Source organism: Rhodamnia argentea, chromosome 5 (assembly GCF_020921035.1).
Source record: "Rhodamnia argentea isolate NSW1041297 chromosome 5, ASM2092103v1, whole genome shotgun sequence".
Lineage (NCBI taxonomy): Eukaryota > Viridiplantae > Streptophyta > Magnoliopsida > Myrtales > Myrtaceae > Rhodamnia > Rhodamnia argentea.
This window is the reverse complement of record NC_063154.1, coordinates 32,261,376-32,284,671: the sequence shown is the minus strand read 5'-3', so window position 1 is coordinate 32,284,671 and position 23,296 is coordinate 32,261,376. Positions and strand designations below refer to the sequence as shown.

The 23,296-nt window shown below is 37.6% G+C and overlaps 2 protein-coding genes across 2 annotated transcripts; one reads left to right on the top strand and one right to left on the bottom strand.

Moving 5' to 3' along the window:
* Window positions 1–1,262: 1,262 nt before the first annotated feature.
* Window positions 1,263–2,687, top strand: LOC125315337 (uncharacterized mitochondrial protein AtMg00810-like). The gene is made up of 3 exons (XM_048279803.1): window positions 1,263–1,488; window positions 1,575–1,625; window positions 1,696–2,687. The coding sequence occupies exons 1-3, from the start codon at window positions 1,263–1,265 to the stop codon at window positions 2,685–2,687; spliced, it is 1,269 nt and encodes a 422-aa protein (XP_048135760.1).
* Window positions 2,688–4,378: 1,691 nt separating this feature from the next.
* Window positions 4,379–14,799, bottom strand: LOC115745813 (antifungal protein ginkbilobin-like protein 1). Its single transcript, XM_030681417.1, has 2 exons — window positions 14,429–14,799; window positions 4,379–4,712 (listed from the first exon to the last, which is right to left on the bottom strand). Exons 1-2 carry the CDS (start codon window positions 14,797–14,799, stop codon window positions 4,379–4,381), a joined length of 705 nt encoding a protein of 234 aa, XP_030537277.1.
* Window positions 14,800–23,296: the final 8,497 nt, after the last annotated feature.

The following is a 23,296-nucleotide window of genomic DNA, read 5'->3' as shown; positions in this document are numbered from 1 at the left end:
ATCTCCATTTTCCATCATCTTAACTTGTTCTTGCCATCTTCGACCTTATTTGTTGGCACCAGCGTCTGGGTCATATATTTGCCTCCTATTTGTCTTTTTTTCGTCGGCAAGGAGTACTTGGGCCTGTTTCATCTACCGTTATGCGTCCCCGTACTAGTTGTCCCTTAGCTAAACAATTTGCACCTCCTTTTCCTGTTAGTTCTTCCGTCTCCACATCTTGTTTTGATTTAGTACATTCGGATGTTTGGGGTCCCGCCCCCCAAATTTCTAAAAGTGGTTTCAAATATTATGTATCGTTTATTGATGATTATTCTTGTTATACCTGGGTTTATTTCATGCGTTCTCGTGATGAATTTCTCTCTATCTATAAAAACTTTGTGGCCATGATTTCTACTCAATTATCTAAAACTATTAAAGTGTTTCATTTTGATTTGGGTGGGGAGTATCTTTCTACAGCTTTTCGTACTTTCTTAACTTCTCGGGGAACCTTACCTTAGTTGTCCCGTCCTGGTGTTCCTGCTCAAAATGGTCTTGCTGAGTGAAAACATCGTCATGTACTAGATACTACTCGTGCTCTCTTGTTGTCCAATTCTGTTCCAACGGAATTTTGGGCTATAACACTTTCTATTGCTGTTTTTCTCATAAATCGACTTCCTTCTCTTGTCATCTCCAAAGCTACCCCTCATCAACGTCTTTTCTCAAAACCACCTACTTATCACCAACTTTGTTTCTTTGGTTGTACGTATTATATGCTTCTTCCACCCAATGAGTGTACCAAACTCACTGCAAAGTCGGTTCGGTGTGCTTTCTTGGGCTACAACGCAGAACATAAAGGCTACATGTGCTATGATCCTTCTTCAAGGCATATCCATATCTCTCGTAGTGTTCGGTTCTTTGAGCACATACCGTTCTTTTCCCCCGCCCCTACTTGTTCACATTCTTCTCCATCGGTTTTTATGGATTTTCCTCTTGATTCATCTCTTGTTCCTTCTATTATATCTTCTCCGTCAGACCCAGTGTCACCACTTTCTCCCGTTATGCCTTCTCTTTCTTCTACTTCACCTACCACTTTGACGCCTCTTGACGATTCTCATCCACCGTCTCCACGGCGGAATCCTCCATGAGATCGCCATCCTCCGGCTAGGTATGTGGCGGCTACGAGCTATTCTGATGAGCTTGGTTCCTTTATGGTTGCTGTCTACATTTTGCAGGAATCATCATATAATCTTATAGCCATTCAACATGCCGAGTAGCGTGATGCTATGTACGAGGAGTTGTGTGCTCTTGGGTGCACCGGTATGTGGGATCTTGTGCCTCTCCAACCGGGGAAGTCCTTGATATCTTGTCGTTGGATCTGTAAAATCAAGACTCACTCTGATGGTAGTATTAAGCTCTATAAAGCGCATCTCGTTGCACGTGATTTTGATCGGGAGTATGAGATTGATTATGAGGAGACCTTTGCTCCTATTGCCAAAATGGCTTACGTTCGTACTCTTCTTGTAGTAGCCTCTATTCATAATTGGCCTCTCTTTTAGCTTGATGTTAAGAATGCTTTTCTTCATGGGGTGTTTTAGGAGGAACTCTATATGCAGCCACCTCCCGGTCCGGTTCATTCTGCTGGTTAGGTTTGTCGTCTTCGTCGGGCTCTTTATGGTCTCAAACGGGCTCCTCGAGCTTGGTTTAAATGTTTTGCAGATGTTATTCGGTCAGCTGATTTTGTTCAGAGTGAGAATGATCATGCTGTGTTCACTCACACTTCTCCCGCTAGTTGTACTATTCTGCTACTCTATGTTAATGATATGATTATTACTAGGGACGATTTTGCTCATATTACTTATACTAAGCAATATCTTCACCGTCGGTTTGCTATGACGGATCTGGGTTTATTACGTTATTTTCTCGGTATTGAGGTTGCTCGTAGTCGACTAAGTATTCTTCTCTCCCAGCAGAAGTACATCTCTGACATTTTGGCTCGTGTTGAGTTATCTGATACTCATACTGCGGCTACTCTCGTTGAACTTCATTTACGGCTTCGTGCGGGTTATGGTGAGCCTATGTCTAATGTCACTTGCTACCGGGCTCTTGTTGGCGGTCTCGGTTATCTTATGACCATTCGTTCTAATATCGCCTATGCTGTTCATCTTGTTAGTCGGTTTGTAGCGGTTCCTCGTATAGTTCATTATGTTGTTGTACTTCGGATTCTGCGATATCTTCGTGGTACTATGACACGCTCATTTTTTCTCCCATCGACTTCCTCACTTGCTATTCGTGCTTACTACGATGCTGATTGGGCTTCAAATGTCACTGACCGCAAGTCCATTACAGGATTTTGTGTCTTTCTTGGTGATTCTTTGATTTCTTGGTGTGCCAAGAAGCAGACTGTCGTGTCTTGCTTTTCTACTGAGTCCGAGTATCGTGCTATGGTTGACACTACAGTTGATATCATTTGGCTTTGTCGTCTCCTTGCTGATCTTGGTATTGGCTCCTCTGCTCCCATTCCTCTTCATTGTGACAACAAGAGTTCTATTCACATTACTACAAATCCAGTCTTTCATGAGCGTACCAAGTACATCGACATTGATTGTCATATCACGCGTCATCAGCTCCAAGCACGTATAATTTCTCTTCCCTTTGTAGCCTATGTAGCCCAGCTTACCGATTTATTCACCAAATCTCTTACATCATAACAATTTGCTGCTTTTCTTTCCAAACTCTCGTTGGTTGACCCACCTTGAGTTTGAGGGGGGTGTTAGATATATTGTATATATTAGGACTGGGGTTTTTCTTTTAGTGTATGTATTTACATTTATACCCCTTCTTTGTATATATACTTATATGTGCCTTGTGCCTAATTGTAAATCAAGCATTCCATTATTCACTTCTCTAAATCTATCAAGATGTAGCCATAGTTTCAGGGTAAATCTGAATAAATGTTGTGTTTCAATTTCTCTTTTCATTTTACGCTTATTTTGTTGTGATTATACACCGAATCTTTACACCAAAGTGAGAGAAAGGAAGCTCGAGGGTCAAGGAAGTTAGGGATGATGCATGGAGTTCTCTATCTCGGATGATAGTGGTTGGAGGCAATGGTTGTCAAAGTTTGGCCGGGCATGCTAGAAGTAGAAAAAGGTGTGTGAGTGTGTGTGAGAGAGAGAGGGGGGGTGTTGTTGGGGGGGGCTTAAGTACACCCCGGTGCCATAAGTTGTGTACGGCGCTCACTTTAGTGCCAAAACTTTCAAATCGATCACTTTAGTGTTATGATTTTGTAATTTCGATCACTTAAGTGACAACTTCTTTTAAAAACGATCACTTTAGTGCCAGAGCTAACATGGCTTGTCGAAAATTCGACACGTGGTATTTTTTATTAATATTTGAAATGACGTGGCTCGGTGAATTTGACACTAAAGTGATCGTTTTTAAAAGAAGTTGGCACTTAAGTGATCGAAGTTATAAAAACTTAGCACTAAAGTGATCGTTTTGAAAGTTTTAGCACTGAAGTGATCAAAGTTACAAAAACTTAGCAATCAAGTGATCGATTTAAAAGTTTTGGTACTAAAGTGAGCGCCGTACACAACTTATGACACTTGGGGTGTACTTAAGCCGAGGGGAGGGGATTTTTTAGAGGTTTTTCCTCGTGTACGGTTAAAAACCAAGTAAAATGGAAACATATTGCTAGCACTTAAATAGAGGCAAAAGATGGTTTGGGGATCTTCTTTTGTACTGTACTAGTTAAGGAGAGCACACATGCCTGCATGTTGCGAGAAGAGAATTGAAATGTGTCTGAAGAGATGTAAACATGGAAGAGACAAACTAATTTATTCGACTTAAAATGATTTAGGATAGTATATAATTGGCGTAATTATAGCATGCACCATCCTTTAGTGCAGTACTAATATGAGAGAGTGAGCTGTTATAATCCTTACATCATGGGTAGATGAGACCGCTGGTATCAATTTTTTTTTTTTTTTGACATTGACGGTGTATGTTCTATTTTTCCGTATATTCATGCGGTTAGTTGACAAAGATCTTGATTTTTATGGTTACTATTTCCGCCACTTTGTTATACCATATTCTTACCGTACATTTCAACAACGGATGTAGGCATTGCATGAATTTTTATAACAAAAATTTGAGATTGAAAGCTTTCTTCTTCGAATCTAACTATTTTATATTTACTTGATTTAACTTTGTACTTGTCAAGATCAAACACTGCCAATATCGAATGGGGTCAAGCCCAAACATTGTGTCGGATAAAGTTGATCCATTCTTGTCGATGATTAATCAGTTCGTATATATACTAAGACCAGCGGCACCAACGATGTCATTCATCCCATATTCATATCACAATATCTAAAACATGGCACATCTTGAGCTTAGTTTATTCCGTGAAGGAATATTGCTCGTACCTAAGTCTAGAGTCGTGAAGCTGAAGTTGTGCGCCGATACTACGTGGGCACTCTCTCTGGACTTCATCGTAGGCGGAACCCATGCAGCTAGTACGGTCGGCTTGTGTCAGCGCACCGTTGCACACACCGTGGCCAAAGCACTTGGCACTGTTCACAGAAGACTGGGTGTAGTAGTTGAACCCATTTCCCGCGGTGTTGGACCTCAGGTCCTCTAGGACAGCGTAGAATGCGTTGTCATAAGCGTCCCAATACCAGAACTGCGCCTCATTGCGTAACTTGTCCACAAAAGTCACCTCCGGGTTGCTTCTTATGATACAAAGACAGTGGGAGAGTAACATGGGCAGGACTGCGATTTTGTGTGTGGGAGACATGATAATAGTATTCACCGACTTCCCTCTAAATTAATCTTGTTTAGTGTAGAGAAACACACGAATGGAGTTGGGTATAAAAAGGGCTCATTTCTCATAGGGGTTTCAGTCAGTAAATTCATCTCGATGTTAATTTTCTTTTTAACCTATATTAGGTACAAGGTTTGAGTTAGCCAGTTCGGGCTATATAAGGGTGTCAATTACATAGGTTGGGCCGGTCGTGTTATGTCTTTTTCCTTTGTGCAAATGTCGATGAAATAGGTCACAACATCCTCGATTATTCTGTTTTATTCTCTCTTGAATACTATTAGACTAGAGATTTGCGCTTCCTCGGATTGACGAATATCCGTGTCTATGCTTTTGTAGTAGATAGTTGGACAGACATGAGATAGGTTCGATACTATTTGGGGGACATTGTCTAAAACGTCATAAACCTATTGCACTTTTGCTAATTTAGTCATAAACTTTTCACTCTTGCCAATTGAATCTTAAATCTTTTTGACAATTTACTAATTGAGTCTTACTATTAATCGAAAATCGTTGATGTGAATGCTGATCGATCTATGTGGTATGTAGGAGCTGACATGGATAATTTGTGTAATTTACTAGGAATATTTTAAATTTTTTCTTTTAATTTAATTTAATTTTTTCTCTTTTCTTATTGTGTCGTCGAGGGGACTGAAAATTGCAAATTATCAAAAGGGTTAGGAATCAATTTGCAAAATTGAAAGGTTTAGGACCGAATTGTCAAAAGTGCAACAAGTTTAGGTTTTTTTGAACAAGTTGTCTTTTTTTTTTAACAATTTGTCCATACTCGTGGAGATCAAGAATTATATTTTCTAACCTGTAGTATTAATTATATTGTGAATATATCCGAGTCTTATAAAGTGTAGTGTTAAGGCAAATAAAAACACACATTACAATTTATATCAAAATACCACTTCAATATACACCTACATAAAACATACGTTCCTACTTCTCTCTGCAAGGCAAATGGGTCAAAAAACATTCAATCCCTTATAAATCCCAACCTACATAAACATTTAACACATCATTAGCCAACTAACCTAATTTTTTATGTGAATTTGACAAGCACTGCCATGAAAAAAGCGTTAATCCACAAACGATGAAGTTATCTAGGCCTAAGTCCTCCTATGTCTTTAACCAAGTCCCTAGTAGAGTCACCAAGCTGTCGTGACCTTTCTAGATGGGAGAATATAGGTTCAAAGATAATGCTAAAGATGGGCCTTCGACTTTCATTCGGCGCGGGTTCTCGCAAACCCTTACCTCACGCGACACTTGGGATTTTCAATTTTCACTCAATTAAGTATGTGGCAAATCTATCATGAGAAGAGTCGCCATTGGCCTATTAAGGCCAATTAGGAACCAAGTGAGATACAAGAGTGTATCTTACATCCTATTCGACCAGAGATTTAGGACTGAGGACTCTCTTACATAACTAACTAATAAGTGCCTTTTTGGTACCTCAACTTGATTATTTGTCAACTAAAGTATCCATGCAATCTTTTACCAAATATGAATCCTAAGGTTCTCACCTGCTTAGTGTTCATGCAATATTTTTTGGTGTTTATTATTATCCTAAATTAAATCTAACCACTCAACTGTAACAAGCAAATCAATATATCAAGGTAGTATAAAAGTCACAACCATACATAAAAGTGAAAGATAACACGGTAAAGTAACTTGAGACGAGTCGGGCTACGACATAGTTTTAGTATTAAGACCCGGGATAGCAACCCACGAGCTAAACCCTAATCTAAACATGCATGAATTTCTAAATAAATGATGCACTTACTCTAGAAAGGAATAAGTGATGCACTACTTGGCGACAAATATAATATGCTCAGATGATAGAAACTTAGATACTAATTGTCGGCATTGACTTTGATAATCTAACATCGAATTCTTCAATTTCTCTGTCAGTTTCGAAATTTCAGCACTACTCAAATGCTAGCTTCAACCCATTATGTAAACCAAATTCAATAAACCCGCGAGAAGCTTAGCAGTGACCTATTCACATCGTCATACATCTTTATCAGAATTTTGTTGACAAACTTAGAAAATAGCTACAGATTTATGGACGAAATTGGAGAATATTTTTTTGACAAAATCCCTCACCAGTCCATTAAGGCTCAAGCAATGACTCCTCATTCGTAGTATGGCTGAAGGTGATTCCCTTGAGTCCCATATTTCTGAGTTCAATGCTATTATCTCTAAATTAGGAAGTATTGATACTAAGATTGAATGTGAGGTTTAAGCTTTTTTATTGTTAGTTCCATTACCTCTTTGTTATAAAGAATTTCAGAAAGACCATGTTGTTAGTAGAAAAACTATCAGTCTTGACGATGTTAAGACTAGTCTTCTAAATATGCAAAAACTAGATATAAATTTGACTTTTGAATGCAGTATTGATCATGAGGATGGTTTAGGTGCTAGAACTATATTAGATTCGATATGGCGGCGAAAGAATATCTTTGTCATTTCCAACTAAAGTTAGAATCCTAGTTGCCTCTTCTTTGGATGATATGTTGTTGCACCTCTATCTAATCAATGGATTTGGCTTTTATATTGGGAGTGAAAATAGAGCTTCCCCTTCGTATATTTTTGTTTCCTTCCTGAAGGAAATTCTCTCATTTTTTTTGGAAACTCCTAACCCGACAATTTAACAGTACTATCAGTTTTTGTGACCACACACTCTCTCAATCAATAAGTGTTTTATGCAAAACATATTATAATGTTGTGTGGATCTACGTTGACATTGTACCTTCCTTAACCGCACTGTCAGGGAAGCAGATCTCTTTTTTTTTTTTTTGCTAACCATCTGATGTCTATTCTTTTTGGCAAGATTTGACGAATATCTAGTTTGATGACAATGTACCACAAAGAGAGTTTTTGGATATCTTGCGAAATATGCAGCATATGATATGTAATCAATAAACATAATTCCCTTAATTTATTTAATGATAAGAGTATTCATCATTGAGGTAGAAAAAGGTGTGAGAGGAGAGAGAGAAAGAGAATTTTCAAGAGGTCTTTTCTCTTGTTGTTTTGCCAGAATTTCTTCATGACAAAATGTCTTTCGCTGAAATTCGCTCTTCGGCTTTTAAATGTGATAAAGGATCCTGTGGTGATTTTGAGAGGAGAGTTTTAGGTCATAAAATCAAAGACTCCAATAGAATTACACAAATGTTATCTCATCCATAGTTTGACTCAATGGAGAGATTTCGTTGATACAAATCAAATGGAATTGATACAAATGAATTTGAAAGAAAATATGCATACGTAGACCAAACCAAAGTTCGACTCAATGGATTAGCTTAGTAAAGCACAATTTCTCTCAAGGAACAATGAACCAACGCACCCAAAATAGTTTAGGAGTTTGACTCGACGACAAAGCCTTGAATACACTTCGATAATATGCTAGAGTTTGACTCGATGATGCAATATCTGGGATAAAGATAAATGCTGGAATTTGACTCGACGAGTAGAATCTAAAAGTTACAGCTAAGAAAAGTAAAGTACAGTACGATAAGTAAAGATAAGATAAATTTGTTGATTTGTCCGGAGGTTTCTTCTGAGGATGTAGGGTGGTATTTATAATGGTTGAGTATGCAGTTGCCCTTCAACAGTTATGACTTGTAGCGCGCCAATTGTAGGCACGTCTATCTTTTCCTGCGAGTTCTTTTGACTAACTCTTCGAGCAGTTATTTAGCTTCAAATAACTGTCTCTGTCTTTATCTTAGTTTAGTCCTTTTACTCATCACCAAAGTGCCAGTTTCCAAACATCTATCACAATCGTCATGCATATTAATCAGAATTTTTTTGATTGAAGTAAATCAAACTGTTCAGCGAACATAGATGAACAATAACCGCTAAACAACATCATATGCAACTACCGAACACACCAATTCATATTGCTTGTACTATTCGTGCACTCGCTCTCCATGAGCATTCCATCGATTCTGTTAAATATGTCTCGAATTCTTTTTGGGTATTTGACCCAAAATTGAGCTTATGACCCAAGCCCGGCCAAACACTATGAAACAATTTAAAATATTTTTTTTAAAGTTATTAGGTTTAGAAGAAGAGACAGAAAGAGTCTTGAGATTTTCTCAAGCCACCTTTTGCACTTTGAATTTCCATAGTGGATTTTGCTTCTCCTTTCCCCCTTTTCCCATAAGATTTTTCCACATAAATTTATGTTTTCATTTGTTGTTAGTTTTAATTTCTTTGTAGTTCCCCCATTAGTCATAACAATTTGATATCACGCCATAGGGTTTTCTGATCTTCTATTTATGGCTTCAAGTTCTACAATGAAATCTGATATTGGGAAGTTTGATGGTAGCGGTAGTTTCAACCTATGTCAGGTTCATATGTTGGCTGTTCTTAAGAATTAGGGTTTAAAGAAAACTCTATAAGGAAAATGACAAAAACAAACAGGCACGTTTAATGAAACCCCGAAAGAAATGGACGACAATATTATTTCTACTGTCTAGTTGTGCCTTATGAATGCAGTTTTGCAGGAGGTACTAGATTAGAAAACAACTACCTAGTATGGACGAAATTGGAGAACATTTTTTTTTTTGAAGTCCCTCACCAATCGATTAAGGCTCCAACAAAGACTCTGCACTCTTCGTATGGCTAAAAGTGATTTCCTTAAGTCTCATATTTCTTAGTTCCGTACTATTAACTCTGAATTAGGAAGTATTGATATCAAGATTGATGTGAGGTTTAAACTCTTTTATCATTAGTTTCATTTCCTCGTTTTATAAGAACTTAAAGAAATTATGACTGCTAGTAGAGAAACCTTCGATCTTGACGATATCAAGACCAGCCTTCTACTCTAAGTAAGCAGAAACTAGATGCAAAGTTAACTTTTGAAGGCAGTCATGATCCTGGGAATGGTTTAGTTGCTAGGTAAAGGTCCGTTCATTTTTCATTTAATCTATATTGGATTTGATATGGGGGAGAAATAATATCGATGTCATTTCCAGCTAAAGTTATTAGAATCCTCGTTGTATCTTCATTGGACAAGATGGCTTCTCCTCTATTTAATCGATGAATTTGGGCATATATATTGGGAACAAAAAGAGAATTTCCCCTTCTTATATTTCTGTTTTCTTTGTTATGCAAATTCTCCCATTTTCTTTTTGCTAACAATCTGATGTCTATTTTTCTTTTTTTTAACTTTAAGAAGATTTGACGAATATTTGGTTATCCATGACAATGTATCGCAAATAGAATATTTGGATATCTTGCAAAATATGAAATATGTGATATGCAATGCATAAACAAAATTCCCTTGATTTATTTAAGATTAAGAATATTCACATATTCCGTCCTTTTCTTGCGAAAATTTCGGTGCCAACAGCTGTTAAGGTATTTTGTATTTATTTATACTTCAGATTAATTATTTTATCTGAACATCATAAATTTTAAGTTGGTTGTATCATGATTATTGGTTAATTTGCTTTGATTATATTACTATATTTAATACTTATATAGACATTCAATGTCACAAAAGTGAAATATTAGCAGCCCCATACATTAACGTCTACGTACGAACTAATTGCAATTAAATTTTAAGAAGCATGATACTATTTAGAAGTTACTTTAAAGAGTGATGCAGACTATGCATTGAACTTGTTGCTACTGTAAAAATATGCTTTGGAATAATAATATTACTTAAAATATACAATGAGAATATAAAAACTTCTCAGAATGCCAATAATGATTAGAAGTATTTAAGTCTGTCTCTGAACTCTAATTTTAAAAACACTGAGTACTGATTGGTATTGTATTGATCACTTTACAAACTTCATCGAAAGTGTCTTCCTTTTCCTTTTAACAGTACGTGCACGCCTCTGACAAAAATCAACAACATGAAGTCTTTGTTATCATTACGAAATGTAGCTCCAATCCAACATTGTTTTTTTTTTTTTTTGGTAAAGACCAATCCAATATTAGTTTATCTCATCTTTCCCGGTGAACTGGCCTAGGCACATAATTTTCTTTTCTATAAATTTTTGAAATCATAAGTAACCGTTGATTTTGTTAGGCTCCATTTGCTACACGAAAATGAGTGATTCGAAAATTTTTTTTTTAAAAAAATTGCATGTATCATTTGAAATAATTAGTCAATAAAAATTATTTTCGTTACCAACAACACTTTGTGTTAAACATTTGCATAGACGATGAAAAAAAAATTCGTTTATTAAATTTTGTAAATGATATAAGCGATCATTTTTATAAAATATTTTTCAAATCACTCTTTTTTCGCAAAACAAACAAAGCCTTAATATCTTAATATCTATTGATCAAGATAAAGTATACTCTACATAGGAATTTCTTCAAAGTAATTGCTTTAATGGAAGTTATGATCTCAATGAAAGTCATCATTATTGTATGCCTATATAACGGTCATATAACAGATTTTAAACGGTCATGTCACTGCTTTATAACAGCTATGTAATGTTTGATTTATTTCTTCATAAACCCTCTATTATTTTATAGCGTGTTTATAGTGGTCTCATAATGGCTTTTTTTGTTTTTTTCCTTGAGTATAAACTTCAAACCACAACCCTTGTAGATACTATGAATTATACAGAGAATTTTTCCCTTCTTTCTTTTTTCTTTTTTGCTGAGCTATACACATAACATTGTTCCTGTTTCTTCTAATATTCATTGCAGATTATAAAAGAATGTCTGTTGTATCCTGGGAGGACAACTGCTAGAACCCATCGCACCGAGTTTCATACTCCAAAAGGTAGAATTTTTCTTAAGACAATGCTTGCACGCCTCAAACATTTTATCATACATACTCATCAGTTTCGATATATTTCTTTTAATTCATACTTTTCATATTATCTACTATATTTCTCCAACAAACTTAAGGATAGTTGCCTTATAGATTTCCAAACTGGAATTGCTGCGGCTACCGTGGCTGTTGGAACTGAACAACGACTTGAAGATGGTGAAGGACAAGGAACGCATAGTCATGGACAGTTTGTCATGGGACAATACCAACCATCAGCATAAAAACCTTTTTGGCGGTTTCGCGTCATTTTCGATCGCCTCCAATCTTCCATCGCCTCTGTGAGTTTACCCGCTGTGCCTCTACCTCTATCGCAGCACGCCACCATCATCACCCACTGCACAATGGAAGCGTATTCTGTTCGGTTTTGTCCCGTAGTCGAGAACCGCGAACATATTATATCCTTTTCGGAGCCCTTTGACTGACTCACTACTCGCCCAGAGGATCTCCAGAATCTCCTACTGTTAGGTCAATCAAAGCTCGAATTCAGCTCATGAACGGCAAAAGAGAGTGATTAAGATGATGTGCAGTTTTTCTTACGAAAAAAGGTGTAATCTGTTTCATTCGAGCTCCTTCTCCTTGGTGCAAACATCCTATGAGGAGTCCTTTTAAACCTAGTTGCCAACCTCGATTTGAAATGATTCCAATGGACTTCTTTTAAAATGCGTGTAACCTGTTTGGCAAGTTTCTATCTTCGTCCAAATCAAAGCATGCCTTGATCCGTTCAATATATTAATGTTTGTTTGGTAAGTTGGTGTATAGGAATTCTTTTAGTACCATCCATGGTTACCGTGAGTTTTTCTGAGAAATTTCTTTTCTCTTTTTTTTCCAGTAAACCATGCGGGAGCTGGGGGTCAAAGGAGGTTCGTTAGTGCCTTGTGGCGAAACCTGAATGAGTCCTTACCGCATCAGAAAATGGCGGCGGCGGACGGCCCATGAAAATGGTCCGGTGGTGATCCAGCGACTGGAAGTGGTGGACGGTGGGCGTGTTTATATTCACAAATAGACTATGACACATTGAAGACGCTTGAACAAGCGGATTTCAATACCTCGGCAGTCCTGAAGATGGTGGGAAACAAACAGCCTGAGTTTTTTATGGAGCATGACGAGGATGTTGGTGCTGTTGTTGTTGGATTTGATCAATACTTGAATTACTACAAAATACATTGCGCAGGAATGGGCAGGTTTGCTTTTACCTATATTTATTGTCCTCGCATGTAGTATACACATTTCATGATGATGACTGGTTGCTTTTGTAAGTTATTAATCATATATGTCTTTACCATTATAGGAAATGCTCTGTTAGCAACATTACGGGCTAAAGTATGTTACAAGTGCCAAAACTTGTGTACTGCGCTCACTTTAGTGCCAAAACTTTCAAAACGATCACTTAAGTGCCAAGTTTTTTTAAAAACGATCATTTTAGTGCCAATCCAATTTGAGCTGACGTGGCTCGCCGAAAATCCAACATGTCCTATTTTTTTATTAATATTTGAGCTGACATGGCTTGCCGGAGTTGGCACTAAAGTGAGTGTTTTTTAAAAAAAAATTAGCACTTAAATCATCATTTTTTTAAAAAAAAATTGGCACTTAAGTGATCGTTTTAAAAGTTTTGGCACTAAAGTGATCGTTTTTCAAAAAAGTTGGTACTTAAGTGATCGTTTTGAAAGTTTTGACATTAAAGTGTGCTTCATACACAAGTTTTAGCACTTGTAGTGTACTCAAGTCCAAGATTACGGGTAAGAATTTTCTGAAACGCGTGTGTGTATATATATCCATGATCCATCTCTATCTACTTGTATCACGGAGAAAGAGATGCAATTTGTATGCTTGGATGAGCACATGCTTATTCTCTAATTTTCAAATGAATCATTTCGTTGTCTTTTGCTGGCCGTCCTACTTAGCAATTTGACTTCAAATCAGCTCGAATGCTTGTACGATCACTTTATAGACAAACGGGAGCTATCTACCATGTAACTTGGGTACTTAATTCTTGTGAAATGTGTCATCATGTAAATTATTGTATGGGAATCGAATTTCCTATTTTATGTGTGAACGCGAGCCTAAATGAGCAAAAATAGTGGGCCAAAAAGAAAAATATGAAGGTCAAATATGAACATCAAAGTTGTAAATTTTCAGCCATGTGAATATAAAACTATGGCATTTTATATAGTAGATTTCTCGCTTTATTAGAAGGATACATAGATGTAAACTGGATCTCTAATTTAGATGAGACAAATCCACTATAGGATATGTGTTCAAATCCTTTTAATACAGTATTAATTTAAGAGAGGGAGTAGTTATAATCCTTAAATCAAGGGTTGATAATACCGCTTGTATCAATGTTCTTTACATTGACGGCGTATGTTCTATTTTGTACGTATATCCATGCGGTTAGTTGACAACAATCTTGATTTGCATGGTTACTATTTTGACCGTTTTGTTATACCATAGTCATACCTTACATTTCAACAACAAATATAGGCATTTCATGTGTTTTTTTTTTTTTTTTAAAGTTTGAGATTGAAAGCCGTCCTCTTCGAATTTAACTATTTTCTATTTACTTGATATAAATTTGTCCTAGTCAAGATCAAACACTACCAATTTCGGATGGGCTCAAGCCAAACATTGTTGAATCAAATCGATCTGCTCTTGTCGATGATGAATCGGTTCGAACAAATACAAAGACCAGTGGTGCCAACGATGTCATTTATTTCATGTTCATATCACACCGTGATGAGATCTCATTGGATTATTCATTATCTAATACGTGACACGTCATGAGCTTCGGTTATTCCGTGAACAAATATTGCTCATACCTAAGTCTACAGTCCTGAAGCTGAAGTTGTGTGCCGATACTACGTGGGCACTCTCTCTGGATTTCATCGTAGGCGGAAGCCATGCAGCCAGTACAGTCTGCTTGCGTTAGCGCACCGTTGCACGCACCGTGGCCAAAGCACTCGGCACGGTTGTTAGCATAATGGGTGTACTTGTTGAACCCATTTCCCGCAGTGTTGGACCTCAGATCCTGCAGGACAACGTAGAATGCGTTGGCAAAATCGTCCCAATCCCAGTACCGCGCCACATTGCCTAACTTGCTCACAAAAGTCACGTCTGGGTCACTTCTTATGATACAAAGACAGTGGGAGAGGAATATGAGCAGGATTGCGATTTTGTGTGCTGTGGACATTATGATAGTGTTCACCGACTTTCCCTCCAACTATCTTTTGTTTAGTTTGGAGAAACAGACAAATGGAGTTAGGTATAAAAAGGGCTCATCATAGGGTTTTCAGAAAGTAAATTCATTTTGATATAGATTTGTTTTTATGTAATCTCTATAGATTCAACGTTTGAGTTGGCCAGTTTTGGCTATATAAGGGTGTCAATTACATAGGTTGGACCACTACTTCTATGTCTCGTTTCGTTTGTGCAAATGTCGATTATTCTGTTTTCTTCTCTCTTCAATATTCTTAGACCAGAGATTTCCAATGTCCTCTGATTGACCAACATCCTTGTCTATGCTTTTTTAGTATATAGTTGGACAAGCATGAAATAGGTTAGATACTTTTCGGGGAAAATTACCCAAAAAGTCATAAACCTATCGTGCTTTTGCCAATTCAGTCATGAACCTTTCATTCTGCCAATTGAGTCCTATACTTTTTGACAATTTGTCGGTTGAGTCCCATTCGTCGGAAATCACTAATGTGGACGCCAATAGTCCTACGTGGCACGACCAATGCTTAAGTCACCAATTTTGTAGTTTCATTAAAATTAAAATTTTTAATTTATCTTTACTTTTTTTTGTTATTCGCCAATGGCTGTTGAGCATCTATAGAGGAGCAAGAGAGCTGTTGAAGTTCGATGGGACAGCTTGTCCTTACGCTAAGTACCTTTCTCAACGTCGGACATAACATTTCTAAAATAGGTGCTGACCTGCTGGTCCGCGTTGACAGCTTTCTGCTTTACACCGATAGAGCAGTGTATAGTTCCCGAGAATATAGAAATCCTCCCGTTGGCCTTTTCCATCAAGCGTGACCAACTTTAGTTTATCTTTTTGGAAATATTGGCACCTATTGACTTTATATTTCTCGTTTAACCTGATCTTTCAAGCTCCGATATCAAATATGTAGTGACTAAATCTTTTGAGGCCTTCAGCTAATGTTTTTACGAAAGAACTTCAGTCTTCACGCGATTTTTACCTAATGGCCATGATGTGATCCTTATCCGTGTAAAACAAACATCTACACACCAAAGATAAATAAAATACCAAAGGATAATTTGGAAATCATCAAAATGTTTTAAGAGATGTCTCTCCAATAGCTTGTAGGAAAAATACTAACGAATAACTCAACCATATGTAATAGAAATGAATGATCTATGAGAAGTGAGTGATCCTTATTTGAATGGCACGAGAATCCCGTTGATGGAATTGATAAATGAAATTAGCAGTTTGGAAAGATTGACCACAAGTTTCAGTTAAGCGCTCGACATATTATACATGACATGCATGGGGGGGAGGATCTTGAGATTGGATGAAGAAATGAATGTTTTGATGTTTAGGCCGACCCTGGCAAGAGCATAGTAACTAACGAAGGGTCGAAAGAAGTATATACATAGATCAAGGCCCCTTGTAGCTATTTACATTGTTGATGCCAGAATTTTTATCCTACTTGTTGAAATTTGTTTGCAAAACAAATAATAAAGTACCTTTACTTCATCCCATATAAAATGGAATGGAAAGTGTGAAACACTTTATAAGTTAGAAAGTTATTGTAGTCTTCTAAATAGAGAAATGGGCAAGTAGGTTGGACCCCACAATACATGTGTGCAGGTGCGTGAATAATTACGCACTTAGCACTAATTTTAATTTCGACAATGTAATAATAATTTAATTGCTTATCCCTACCGAAATAGTGCGATTGTTCATGTATGAGTTGAAGCTAGTTTTTTATTGCTATTTTTAATTTCAAAATTTATATTAATTTCTTACTAACAATTTGGAAGATTTGTGTCTGTTCGGACATAACTTCCGATTCAGACATGAATAGGTGTGTTCGAATGTACGATTATTCGAACATGAATAGGTGTGTCCAAATGCACAGTTATTTGGACATGAAGAGACATGTTTGAACTAACCGTTATTGGATATGAAAAGTTGTGTTTGAATATAGTTAATTTCGGAATGAAGAGTTGTCTTCTCTTTGATTATATATATGTGTGTGTACATATATATGTATATATATGTTTGTGTACATCTCGATTATATATGTATGTGTACATATATATATACACACACACACATATATATATATATATGTATATGTATGTATATAACCGAAGAGAAGACAACTCTGATGACCCAGACCCTAGCGGCGGGCGGAAGTGGAATCACGCCTCAAAGTCTTATTCCATTTCATCCCATTTGTGAAGATAGTTTCCCACACTACTCTATAGTAGAAATTATAGTAGGCAATTGTTAATTAACATGTGGATATATTAGAGGAGGGAGATATATTGACAAATAGTAAGGGCCGATGGTATGAGTAAAATGAGGGCACAATCATGGTGGGATCGAATTTAAATTAGCGGAGACAATGTGGGGGGTTAATGCGAGAGTGTTCGAAAGATCATGGGAAGCAAATAAGAACGGATAGAGAGACGGGGAACAAAGGTTGCGTTTGGTTGTCGGGATATAAGTCAAGATAGAATATGTTTTATCCTATCATGTGTTTGGTAACTGTCCAGGATAGGACATAGGGGGCATATAGGGGGATATAAGTAGGATAAAAATCCCAAGGTTGAGGGTGTGATATGTAACATTCTGAATTCCGACCCCTTGAGACTATTGACTTGAGATGGAATCTCGAAATTGGAAGCATGGAAATGAAGAATTCTAACATTGGATAGGAATTGGACGCTGTCTCATCAATGGTAATTTGATTTGGAAAGAAAATCAGAATTTCAGGCGACAAGTGTAAAATGACCATTTTACCCCTCAAGCATTAATTTTGCCCTAAGTGATCCAAGGGGTATTTTGGTCTTTTCTACCCTAGGGCTGCCAAAAATTTGTTGGAGAGAGAGTCAATGAGGGTAAAAGGTTCTAGAACAAAATTGATGGATAAGAGAAATGGGATATTTTGACTCCATTTGACCCATGTGCTCACTATTTACTTATTGACCAAGCAAAATTGGAGGACAAGTCTCTCTCTCTCCTTGAATCAACTGACCACTTTCTCTCTCCCTCTCCACGTTTCCTTCTTCCTCTTCTTTTTTTTTTCTTCACGAGCAGAACCTGCTCGCCCGACCAGCCCAACGTGCTTCACTGTTTCGGCCATATCTCCTTCGTTCGAAGTCGTTTTGAGGTAAGGTCACCTCCATTTGAAAGATAATTGTCTTGGCTTTCCAGAGATATATTATGAGAAAATTTTGGCCTAGTAGTTTTTCCCGTAGACCTGTTTGAACGGACAAAGGTCCTGACGGGATAGAATCTGACTGGTTTTGGGGGAGGAGCTGTTTCGTGGGCTTCAAGACTTCAAATGGCTCCAAAATTTCGGTGAGACTCTCTTGAATCATAGTACTTGAGATGGATCGGATAGGGTTACAGTTTTAATTGAGTTAGGATGGGTTTTCATGGCTGATTTGAGGTGATTTCTGGGAGGCAGATTCTGACCGTCTGCACACCTGAGGAAATCGGATTGATTAGAGGTCTTAGAGGTGTTATATTGGCTTCAAATTTTTGATGAACATATTAGACTTATAGAATAAGGTTTTGGCAAGTTGGTTTTACATTAAATTGAATCTTAGAGTGAAGCTATGGGCTGATTGGTATGGTATAAGACAGAACAGAATTTGCCCTGTTTTGGGACTGAGTAAACCGAACCTATTAAGGGCTGTGGATGGTGTCGCTTTGTCTTAAATTCATTGTTAAGGCACCTTATGATGTTAATTGATGCATCGACGAAGTATTGGCACAAGAGATGTGAGAAATAAATGAGTTTCGATGCAATTTTCTTAGGTATGCGCAAGTTGCCCTTTTGGCTTTGAGTGGGCTGAGTTGAGTGGCTCATTTGGATTGGAAATTATGCTAACTGGACCTACGGGTAAGTGACCTCTAAACCTTTACTAGGAAGTTAGGGTATCAAGAGACAAGTTTGAGCTTCGAATGATGATTTTTGCTAGTCAAATCGTGTTCATATGAAGTAACGTTGATTGTGATCGTAGGAACCGAGTTTATGCTTGGCTGAATTGAGGTGAATTTGTGACTTATGTGGCTGTAATTGTGGTATGGATATTCGACGTATATGTAGCCTCGATTGACTATGTGATTGTATGGGTCTCGATTAGCCATTGTGCATGATTTATGCTTGTATTGGCACGAGATTGACTGACTTGATAATCTGCCATATTGTGTCATGTGCTTTTGAATGGCCAGAGTGCCCTGTGATTTTAAATGACATGAGGTGTATTAACGCTGGTCCGAGAATGGCGCTTATACCCCGAAGCGTTATGACGCGGGGTCAATGTATATAAGAGACTATATTATACCCCGATGCATTATTACGCGGGGTTTTGTATTCATCCTAAGGCGTTAGACGCGGGATGCTAACCTGAGGCGTTAAACGCGGGTTAGACCGACCTGAGGCGTTATTACGCGAGTCTGGAATACTATATGGCCTGGGGCGTTATTACGCGGGCGTTGAGAGTAATTATATTATCTTGAGGCGTTAAACGCAGGATATTAACCCGAGACGTTATTACGCGGGTTACAACGACCTGAGGCGTTATTATGCGGGTCCGTCCCGTTATAATATAGCTCGATGCGTTAAACGCGGGCTCTGGATCAATGTGGAATTTTATATGATAGCCTGATGTGTTAAACGCGGGCTCTGGATCAACGTGGAATATTTATAATAGCCTGAGGCGTTATTACGCGGGTCCGTCCAGTTACAATATAGCATGATGCGTTATTACGCAGGCCTTGTATCGAGAAATCGGATTATTGTGCTAGTATATGGAGCTGTGTTTGAAATATTGAATGCCTGGTTATTGTAATTGTTTGATTTGCCAATGTTTATGCTTGCACATGCATCCTGCTTATACTGGTTTTATGGATGTCTTCGGGCGTCTTTGATTTGAGAAGTTGTTTGGAGGTACTAACGGCCTAATCTAGGTTTAGGATGAGCTTGCTAAGATGTAAATCTCACCCCGTCATGGGACCTATTTTTCGGGTATCGGGCGATGGACATCAAGTCTGCTAAGGATTAGCATTCGTGAAATTTGTGGGTCGAATGAATATAAGATATTTCGTGGCCTTATGGATTATGTTGGATTTTATGGATTAAGATTGAACCATTGGTATTTGACCACTCTATCAATTGAAGTGTAATATACGGATGTATGATGTATACCACTTTTGTCCTAAGTCATTCATTTGTATTGATGTATGGAGATGTTTACCCGCTTCCGCCTATTTTATGGATTTTTGAAATTGTGGGCCGAAGGATCCCGGAAGCCAATTTAAAACAGAAACGGCTAGATGGGATGTTCACGAGCTCGACGGGTTCGGGGCTTGACATGATAGACCAGGATAAAATTTCTTAAGATGGCAGACACAAAGACAATCATATTTTCTCCACAACCACCGCCTTTGGCTGCCTCTTTGCTGCGTCAAGCAACCTCTCTAGTTGGGGGAGGGTGCCTCTATAGCAGCGGTGACCGTCAAGCAAGCTGCCTCTCCATCAATGCCGGGCAATCTCCTGCCGCAATATTGGGTATCTCCATGACATTGTTCTTTAATCGATATTTTGGCGCTATAGGAGATCATGTTCCTTATTCTTTAACCACTTGAACCTTTCCAACATTCGAAAGGGGTCTCGACATGTTATGAAAAAATCGAGGTTAATCATCAACTTTCAAAAGCGATCTCGACATTCGAAAGGGCTCTATTAGATGACCTACATAAGTGCATCTTCAACTTGTGAAAAGAGGCTGAATAATAAGATTGTTTAGTACTTGTTTAGTCACTCGACAAGACAACAAGCCCGAATCATCAGAATCAATGTTAGATTTTAAAGCAATCAACTTTTTACCTTTCGCATCATTTTCTTTGTTGACCCATTCTGTTTCGTACGATTGTAGAGTCCCAACAAGTTCATCAATGGATAATGGTCTGATTATTTGACATTCTTGAATGGAAGGTTTCATGTAGTTCCAATCATTCGTAAGTCCTCGAAGAATCTTGTGAACCTACATAAGTTTAGAAATAGGAGCATTTTGATGAGCGAGACCATTCACAATTTCTTGAAATCAGTTAATCATTTCAGCGATTGTTTCGTCTGGCTTCATCTTAAATGCTTCATAATCACTTAGCAAAAAACTGAGTTTGGTCTCCTTGACTCTGTCGGTTCCATGATAGGTAACATGGAGTCTATCCCATATGGCCTTAGATGAGCCTTCTTCTACAACACGGTTATATATAGCAGGAGATAAAGCACAAAAGAGAGAATAAACACCTTTAGAGTCAAGTCCTTGTCTTTTGGATCGTTCGACTTCTGACAAAGTAGGTGTAGGAGTATTGTTCCCGTTTCCTATAGTAGTGGCTGGTGTTATAGTGTAATTTACTCCGTTAGTTACAACATCCCACATTGGATTGTCTACAGCCTTGAAGAACCACTTCATACTATTGCACCAAACATTATAATCCTTTCCATCAAAATAGGGAGGTTTGTTGTTGAACTGTGCATCACACGATCTTGAAGAATTATTGCTAGACATGATAGATCGTTAACTCAGAAGTAAAAACACTTCAAAATGATGAGCAACCTGCTCTGATACCAATTGTTGTATCAGCAATATCACATAGAGGGGGGGTGAATATGTGATTCTAAATAATTTTGACTAAAAAATGCAGAATTAAAAAAATCAAATCAAAATGTACGTAGAATTAGAATCTAAATATGTGCAGTTAATGATTCCGAACACGAGTATGAAATTTCTGGATAAGCAGATTCTGAATATGAACATCTATATGCAATATTCTATCAAACACAACGATAAGAGTTTAGAGGTAGAGACTATTGCATACGACGATTACGGTGGTTCGGCTTAAATTAAGCTTACGTCCACTCTCCCACGGCGACGGTCGATTGGCTAGAGGTTTACAACAAGTGATAATACTCTCTTTAATAGATCACATTATCCTCTCTCAATTACTCTTACAAAGCCTTTCATTGATTGTCGTATAAAGCTCACGAGTACAAGTATGAATCTGAATAACTCTAGCACCTTAGAATTTATGATTCTAATCCTACACCATAGCGACACCATGGATATCATTTTATACTCCTTCACCCCCAAACTTGCCTTTGGACAGATTTTCAAAGGATTGCTCTTCAATCACCGATTGGACACCATCAATGTTAATTAGAAGAGACTGTACCTAGAAAGATTTTGTAGCCGTTGGTACAAAATCTAAACACCTCAGATTCAGTCACCCATACAACTCAATCTTCGATTTTCATAAGTGGAGTTCTTCAAGTATGAAAGTTTTCTTATCCTATGGAAGGTAATTTCCAATCAAGGATATTCTATCAATCATATTATAGAATAATCATGTCAATCAAAGATTACAAACTTTCATAAATGCCTCAGCAACAATGGACATATGTCAAGCACGGGTCTTTAAAATCTGGAATCAATATATTTTGCGGTTTCTGAACAATCTTCGAAAACAGAGTTCGAAAATAGAAGCAGTCTTTTGTATCTGAATACCTTCGCTGTGTCCGAATAGTTTTCATAAACGAAACAAGTCTTTAGTATCCGAACAGAGATAACACTGTGTTTGATGTTGATAGAAACCTTGTTGATGCTCACGTATGAGTCTTCATTCAAAAGTGTGGTTGAAGCTACATATGTGACACTTCACTTAATCCGAATAATATGATTCAACCCCTTCAGAAACAGATATGTGAGTCTTGCCTTGAGTTTGAACATCCAACTGAAGTCAATATAAACTTCTCTTCTCAAATGCAATATCCAGAACTTCAGATGCAAAATTTCAATGCGGTATCTTGGGCTCCATCTTTTGATTCCTCCAAGTGTATTGGCAATTGCTGCTCTATCTCGTTGTTCACCTATCCAAAGTCCTTCCATGCTTTATTGAACTTCCCGTTCTAGGCTTGTTCACCTTCTATTTAGGTTCCTCAACTTGTAGACACCTCTATGCCCAATGCCTTGTTCACCATTGATAGGTAACTCATAGCCTTCGAACATTTTGTTAATACACCATCTGCATAACGGCTTGTGCTTCTTTTACCTTATTCTACTCAACCAATAAACACATTAGTAGCCTTTAATTATTTTGTCATCTACAAAACATCATAATGGATTGTCCCTAGCACTTATGTTAAGCATCAGACGCTAAGATCCCAAGGTTATTAACTCAAACTAGCATGTCTGAAAATCAAATATATCAAGGCTGTTCATATCTTTGCTTATACTCTAGTGTTTTTCCAAGTGTACTTCACTTGTGTAGGAAACCACATGACATGTCATTTCCCTGAGAATGTTCATGGGTTTATGTTTAGAACCAGTATATATATTAACAATGGAATAAGTGTAGCAGGGAAAAAATTGAAAGCACAATCATTGCGACATAAGTTGGTCATCGGAGGTTCGAGAAGATAACA

Bases quoted from the DNA above. Each gene is read 5' to 3' on its own strand.
- LOC115745813 (XM_030681417.1), bottom strand. From the start codon at position 14,799: ATGTCCACAGCACACAAAATCGCAATCCTGCTCATATTCCTCTCCCAC. The intron at 4,713-14,428 runs GTATGAGCAATA...TTGTATCATAAG, and splicing joins CTTCAGGACTGTAGACTTAG to AAGCAACCCGGAGGTGACTT.
- LOC125315337 (XM_048279803.1), top strand. From the start codon at position 1,263: ATGTACGAGGAGTTGTGTGCTCTTGGGTGCACCGGTATGTGGGATCTT. The intron at 1,489-1,574 runs GTACTCTTCTTG...GGGGTGTTTTAG, and splicing joins TGCCAAAATGGCTTACGTTC to GAGGAACTCTATATGCAGCC. The intron at 1,626-1,695 runs GTTTGTCGTCTT...AATGTTTTGCAG, and splicing joins CGGTTCATTCTGCTGGTTAG to ATGTTATTCGGTCAGCTGAT.